Genomic DNA, 7,010 nt, shown 5'->3' on the forward strand with positions numbered 1-7,010 from the left:
AAAAGTAAAAAATATATTTTTCAAGAAGTGGTAATTATGTATAATATTATTTATTATTTAACTTTAACAAAAGTATATTTTATAATTGTATTATTTTATTGTGAATGTAAGAATATGTTTAGGATTAAAAATATTACAAGGTACATCTCTTTTTATAAATCTCAATATGCATGTATACTCCATCACCAAAATTGATTAAATATTGCCAGTTGTTTTTGAATTAGACTATCCTGTAATAAAAATGTGCTGTAGAAAATGTAAAATTGATATCCCTATAATATGTTTTCAATGAATTCAATTAATGGATATTATATAATCGACTGTACATTTTTACAACTGTTCATAAATTCTTCCTGAGATATAACTCCGTCCTTATCAATGTCCATCTTTTCAAAAACCTTATCCACGTGCCTGTCGACCATTCGTTGAATAATCTGGCCGTTATGTAGCATTTCATAAACCGCGGACACTATAACCAACATTTCTTTTCTGGTGATATAACCATCCCCGTTTAGGTCATAAAATCTGATGTGGGACAAAAGTAGAAAGTAACATTAAACGCGTTATGAGTCAACAGATAGTTTGGCGAAATGATTACCTGAAGATCCACGAGAGTTTCTGATCTACGTCACCGTTGGTAATTAGGGCTATTTCGCTAAGGAGATCTCCGAAGCTAACGATACCATCCCTATCCTTGTCAAAAGCATTAAAAACGATTTGCGTGTATTTCGCTGGATCTCCTAATGGAAATAACTTTGCGTAAGCTGGCTTTAGATCATTCGTGGTTACGGCCCCTCTAGGACAATATTGCTTGAAGACGCGATATAGCTTCCGTATTTCGTCCTTTGAAAATCCCGTTTGGCATGTCAAGGAAGAGAGTCGTTCCGGAAGTATGTACAGTGGTTGTTTCTCATCGTCTTGCATATTCTCTACGAAAACGCAGTGAGGTTGAACACTCGTCGAAGTTTCTAAAAGTATTGAAAATAGCCTTGTACGATAATTTTCCTATTCCTTTAGAAATTGATATCGCAATACCGAAGAGGAAAGTAACAACACGGTACAGTAAATTCGAGCGTTTTGCAATTTAATTCCACGTTGGAAAAATAGTACACTAATATCGTACTCTTTTATCTAGGTGTCTAAATGTCTAAATTTTTACCGACATACCAGTTATCTTACGGATGCTCCTCTTCATTTTCTTGAAACTCCGTTGCATTTTTAGCGATAGATTTATACAATTCCTAATCTGTTGAATACCGTTATCATCGATATTCAAACTATTGGGCATTATCGTGGTGCGACTTCGATCGTTAAGAATGCCTGAATAAAATGAAAAAAATGTTCGCAGTGAGAAAGAAGATGTTTGTTTATTTTTCAATGAAAAAAGATATGGTATTACTTGGGTGTTACCATCCTTAACCGTTTTATCATCATCTGAACAGATAGTTAAAGGAGGAAAAGATCGTGTGAATTGTCGAGAAAACCGAAATGTAGAAGCTTTCTCAGTCAGAAGTAAAGCAGAACTGACGTACGTGGTACAGTTGTTTTCGAACTGCCTCAAGGAAACTACTGTTCAAAATATTTAGACAATTTACCCTATCCATAGCTGTAAATTTAACTTATGAACTTCAAGTTTCTCGAATATCCCGAAAGAAACGCTCTACTTGTACGTTATAGTGTCGAAACTGATTCTTCGATATTAATTTAATTTGAGAAAGATTATATCGGTCATATTGCAACATCGTTTTTTCGCACTGACTGCCTCTTAGAAATGCTTTAAAGTATAAGTTACGAAAATTATATTCTAAACTTCGAATTCGAAAAAAGAACATTCGATTCTTATGCTAAATAAAAATAAAATAATCTATTTCCTGGAAAGAAATATACGAGATATCGCTTTACGCATCCTATTCTTCCATCATACGTCTTATTATAGAAGCTATTTTATTCATGTATTTTCAACAACGTTCGAGAGGAATGCTAACAAAGGAACACGCGTAAAATACACGTTACTTCACTCAACATTCACGTTTTCTGATTCACCTATTCGCATCGGAAGCTTTTTCTTACCAGTGATCTTACTTAATTACCGTGAAAAGAAAATACTGTGCGTAAATACGTAATTAATTTCTCTTTTAATTACCAAGTTCAATCGCATTATTAAAATGTAATTGACGTAATATTTCGTTCACCGTGACCCATATTCGCTTATCGTTCGGTCTAAATTCAAAAATCGACAGTAACCGCGAAAGTTGAACCAAACTCACTGAAAGATAAGAAAACCATTCGAAGATTGCAAACTCCTTAGAGCAAAACTGTAGAACGTACTTTCACTGCCAAATGCTATTAATAGTTCGTCAGCCTGGAAACCAGGTATTACGGTAATAGGAAATAGTAATAGCAAGTCATGGTGAACCTTAATAAGAACGGTTACGTGAAACTTGGCTCTTTGCTATTAACAAACCAATATACCATTCTGTAAGAGTCAACTGCCGCATTTTGACTTACTTTTTGCTATATTTCTGTCATTAACGTCGTTCGTTTTCCTTTTAAGACAATAACATTATTTTCCTCGGATAAAGATTGAAATTAGCATAATGAATATAATTAACATAATTAATGTATTTATATGTTCGTACGAGTGGTGTATCAAAAGAGTTAACCTTGACACAAGATCACCGCGTATATAGGGCAGTTTACAATCAACAAAATTATCACGTGTTTCGATATAATTTAGCCGAGTTTTACGAGCGAATCAATGACAAATTTATAGCGTTTCCGTGGAATAACGCTATCTTGGATAACGAGTTAAGACAAATAAACGATTTCAAGGATAGATCAATTTGTTAAGTTCCAAAAATTCTTTCGTGGTTGTAATTTCACGATAAGCTAATGTACTTACAAAAACATGCAACTGCAATTGTTGCGCATCGGCATTCCGAGTAAACGAGTATCTATAATTAAGTCCACATCCCTTATATTACCGCGTGTTTTATTGTAACAGAATCCGTACACACGTGGAATACAAAAAAGGAGATACGCGTCGCGAATATAAAGTTTGTTTTAATTCGCATTCATCGATAAGTAGACAGGGCCTTCCCCAAGTTCAATGTGGTGGAAAGACGTAGGTTCCTTTGTTATGCACCACTCGCAATTTTCTAGATCGATTTTTTCTAATCGATCGAAAATAATATCTCCGACTAATCACGATACGACAACAATAACCTTTTTTTTTTGACATTTACTTCCTTACGCGAGGATTAAAAATAATAGAAGACAGGTATCGTGCGGGTAGATTTGATTTTTCTTCCGACAGAAATCAGAAAACGACGAATTCAGTTTCAATTGGTCCCCTTAAAAAATACGGATGAGGTTGAACGGAACTGTCGAATTTACAATGATAATAGGATATGAAACAATCAGAGGTAAATGTGCACAAGTTTAAAAGTCCATCCAATATATTTTTCCGAGCGGTAGGGTATAAAACCCACTGTTGGTGTATAAAACAGTAGCAAGCATCCAGCATCTCTTCATTACGATAGTGCACTTGTTACCGCGAGTATAGCTCAAACTCTTTCGTAAGTTCAAATAAAAGAAAGAAAATATAAATCGCCGGATGTTTGCGTAAAGATAAATTCTCACCGGTTTAGTCGATCGCGTTCAAACAGTGAAGACAAGTTGATGGCAAAAGTGTCGTTAATCAGTTAGTTCAGAAAGTGTGAAGTTCGAAAGTAAAAATAGCGATTGTTTGTCATTTAGGTGTTTAATATGAAAGTTCGTATCACCGATTATATGATCTCTAACGATATATACGTGTTTGCGTATGTTCATTCGTTCGTATTTTTTTTTTCCAGATATTAACTAGTTTTTAAAGCGAAGAATTTCGAAAAAGAGCAATAAAAATGAAAATTTTGTTCTTGTTTTTATTATTGATCGTTGTTGGATCTGCAGCCCCCTGGTTTGAACTTCTTTTCGGCGGACAACCAGATTATAATTATCAAATACCGAGTTATAATAATCAGCAATATAGGCGACGGGAAGGGAAAGGAGGGAAGGAAAGGTGGAAAAGTATTTGCAGAACAATAAATCCTGATCCTTACGCGTTTCCGGGCCGAGTTCCCTATCCTTCCGCACCAGTTTGTCCTTGGTAGCCAAATAAATTTATTTATTGGCCCGGAATGTAAATAATCGATGTACACAAATGCGTTAAAAATATGGATTTATTGTAACAATATCAGGGAATACGAAGACATCCACTGGTTATGAGTATTTCAGTCGGTATACAAGTTTACTATGTAATTAATGACATAAAAGTACGCAGTCGTATATATTTGCAGTGTAAATTATGTATCCAAGAGATAAATTTGTTAACAATGCCTTTTTTTTTGTACATGAATCGTATGCTGTAGTACGTTTTCCTCCGTATTAAATTCGCACGATTAGTCGTTGCTATTACGCTATCTAAAGCTAAACGTCATTAATTTATTGTTTTAATATATTACAGTACAACAAGCTCTTTCTCCTTTTCCTTTTTATGTAAAAAAATAAATCATTTATAGTACACAAGAATCGCTGTATTAAAGTAACTAAGTTTTATGTCTCATTCAAGAAATGCATTGTATAATATTATAATTACTATCGATGATCTTATATACGGTATCTATATATTACATATTATGTACAAATAAAAATCACAGAATTAATGTAGCACATGAGTTCCACCATAAAAATCTCGATGTTCGATCAAATTATTTTTTCCAGAATAAATCTGTGATGCATTAGAAAAATTTGTACACTGAATGCAGTTTTGGAACGTGACATGATGGAAAAGAAATCAATCATTTCCAAACTTGTATTAATCCATCTGTACTACCAGTAAGAATACATGTATTTGACATAGCTACGGCGGAAATGGTGTCGTGATGTCCCGATGGTGGAGTTTCTGGGCCCTGACCACCTTCTTCGGAATTTCTCGTTCTAATACTGTTACCTCCACCGGATGATGGAGAAGGACCACCTCCAGCTAAGACTTCTTGTACCACATTGGTTCCATCGATTAAACGTTGTCTGTGAAACAACAGAATATACATGCGAACCACGTTAAGATATTCACCAAGTGAATGGTATCATCTTAAACAAATGTTAACAAAAATACTAACTCGTATGCCAATGAATTTGGAGGAGTAACATCATTTGCAGCAGGCAGTGCAACATACGATTCATTGGGTGTATTTAAGTCCCAAAACCGCAATCTCATATCAGTTCCACCAGCTAATAAGAAACCCGAACGATCTATACAGCCGGAATACATTGCACATACACTGTGACCACCTTGCGAATGACTAAGTGGAGGCGCACTGGATGCCCAAAGAACCATTTGCCGAAAATCAGTTTCCAGATTCCACATCGAAATTTCGTTGTTTCCTTGCACAGCCGAAATAATCCACGAATGTTCGGTAGGGTGTGTGATTACTTTCCTTACTCTTGCATCTGAGATTAGAAAAATTTTGCGTAAAGTTTGAGGATTATTTGCTATATTTTATTTTAAGTGATTTTAAAGCGTAGTAAATTTACTTGTAGGGTGTTTAATACTGGTTATTGGTAATTGAAACCTCAAATCCCAACACGTATGAACGCCGGAACTTGTACCGAGAGTCAACCATTGTTGATAATTGTTTACGCAAAATGAGGTAATTACTCCGTGTTTTAGATCATTTTCTAATCTCCATGTTGTACCAGGACATCGTAAATCCCATCCTACCAATGAACCATATAGAGACGCGTATACAAGAACCGATTGCGAACCAGAGTCTAAATACTGCAGATCAACTGCACATCCTTCTTCCTAAATGTTAATAATTCGTGCTTACAATATTACTTTGTCTTAACATTTAAAAATGCAGAAATAAATTTAATTACCTGAAGATCTAATTGTCTGGTACCAATAATACTCGTTTTACTAGAATTAGATTCAATTCGTAAAACAAATACCGTGCCGGACTGGCTAGCAGAACTTGCTAATGATTGTCCCTGATCACAAATAGCTAAACCAACTAGTGGACCACCTTTATGCATGTAAGTTTGCCTAATGAAATTAAGAAATAAATACTACGAAACGTATATATGTGTGTATATTATTACATGCTATATGAAAAGTCTACCTAGAACGATTAGCAATATTTCGACCTTCCATTTTACTTGCGTCCCATATTTTTATGCATCCATCTGCAGAGCTACTAGCAAATAAGCTAGTATCCGGTATAGAAACTAGCCTATTCACTGCCGCTCTATGTTCGTGAAGATGCGCAACTGGTACTCCTCGGGGTCTCCATCCGCTTGGTAATAATCTCGAACCTTTTTTAATAAAAGATATTTGTGATATCAACATTACGTTTGAAAATTATATCTTTACAATGATCAATTACCAGCTTGCCATGCAATATTATCAGCCCAATGTTGCGCTCTTAACGCTGCAGCATGTTGCTCTTGTTTCCTGTACGTCAATTGTCTTACTTCTAATCTACAAGGTGCACATCTGTCTACAAAATTACATCGAATTTTCTGTATCCTTCGTAATGAAAAAATACTTAGTACCAAAATCATTTTTAAAAACACATACATTGAATATATGAACGTTCAGGAAGCGAGTGATCATTTATGCTGTTCATATCAGATAAACTATGTTGCGGTGACAAGTGGATATCTCCTCCGTGTAAACTTTGACTAGGACTCCCGCTACTTCCCGCCATATCTGACATTTTAACGGCGTGCTATATTACAAAAAAAGAAAGGAAGATTAATCACTGTTAGTATAATAAATTTTCGTAATGTAAATATTTCGTATCTTTTTAATTACTTGGATATTATCTTGAGCTGCAAACATTGTACGCCATTCCTGATTCATTGCTGCATATGTGCCAACACCATCGGATGTTCTACGATCTAATCGTTTAAATGGTGGAAGACCTAAATCGGCTTTTGTATCAGGATATAGTATTACTATGTGATGC

The 7,010-nt window shown here is 35.0% G+C and overlaps 2 protein-coding genes across 2 annotated transcripts; both read right to left on the reverse strand.

Moving 5' to 3' along the window:
* Nucleotides 1-182: 182 nt before the first annotated feature.
* Nucleotides 183-2,730, reverse strand: LOC143221202 (neuronal calcium sensor 1-like; the record flags this gene model as incomplete). The annotated part of the gene is made up of 5 exons (XM_076446693.1): nt 183-230; nt 327-525; nt 599-968; nt 1,168-1,320; nt 2,664-2,730. Coding segments are annotated over 5 exons (837 nt in total), but the record flags the coding sequence as incomplete, so codon positions are not given.
* A 2,108-nt stretch (nt 2,731-4,838) lies between these two features.
* Nucleotides 4,839-7,003, reverse strand: LOC143221205 (phosphoinositide 3-kinase regulatory subunit 4-like; the record flags this gene model as incomplete). Its single annotated transcript, XM_076446697.1, has 8 exons — nt 4,839-5,067; nt 5,160-5,490; nt 5,575-5,845; nt 5,920-6,085; nt 6,162-6,354; nt 6,426-6,539; nt 6,620-6,770; nt 6,857-7,003. Coding segments are annotated over 8 exons (1,602 nt in total), but the record flags the coding sequence as incomplete, so codon positions are not given.
* Nucleotides 7,004-7,010: the final 7 nt, after the last annotated feature.

The sequence above is a fragment of the Lasioglossum baleicum genome, unplaced genomic scaffold, assembly GCF_051020765.1.
Source record: "Lasioglossum baleicum unplaced genomic scaffold, iyLasBale1 scaffold2059, whole genome shotgun sequence".
Classification (NCBI taxonomy): Eukaryota; Metazoa; Arthropoda; class Insecta; order Hymenoptera; family Halictidae; genus Lasioglossum; species Lasioglossum baleicum.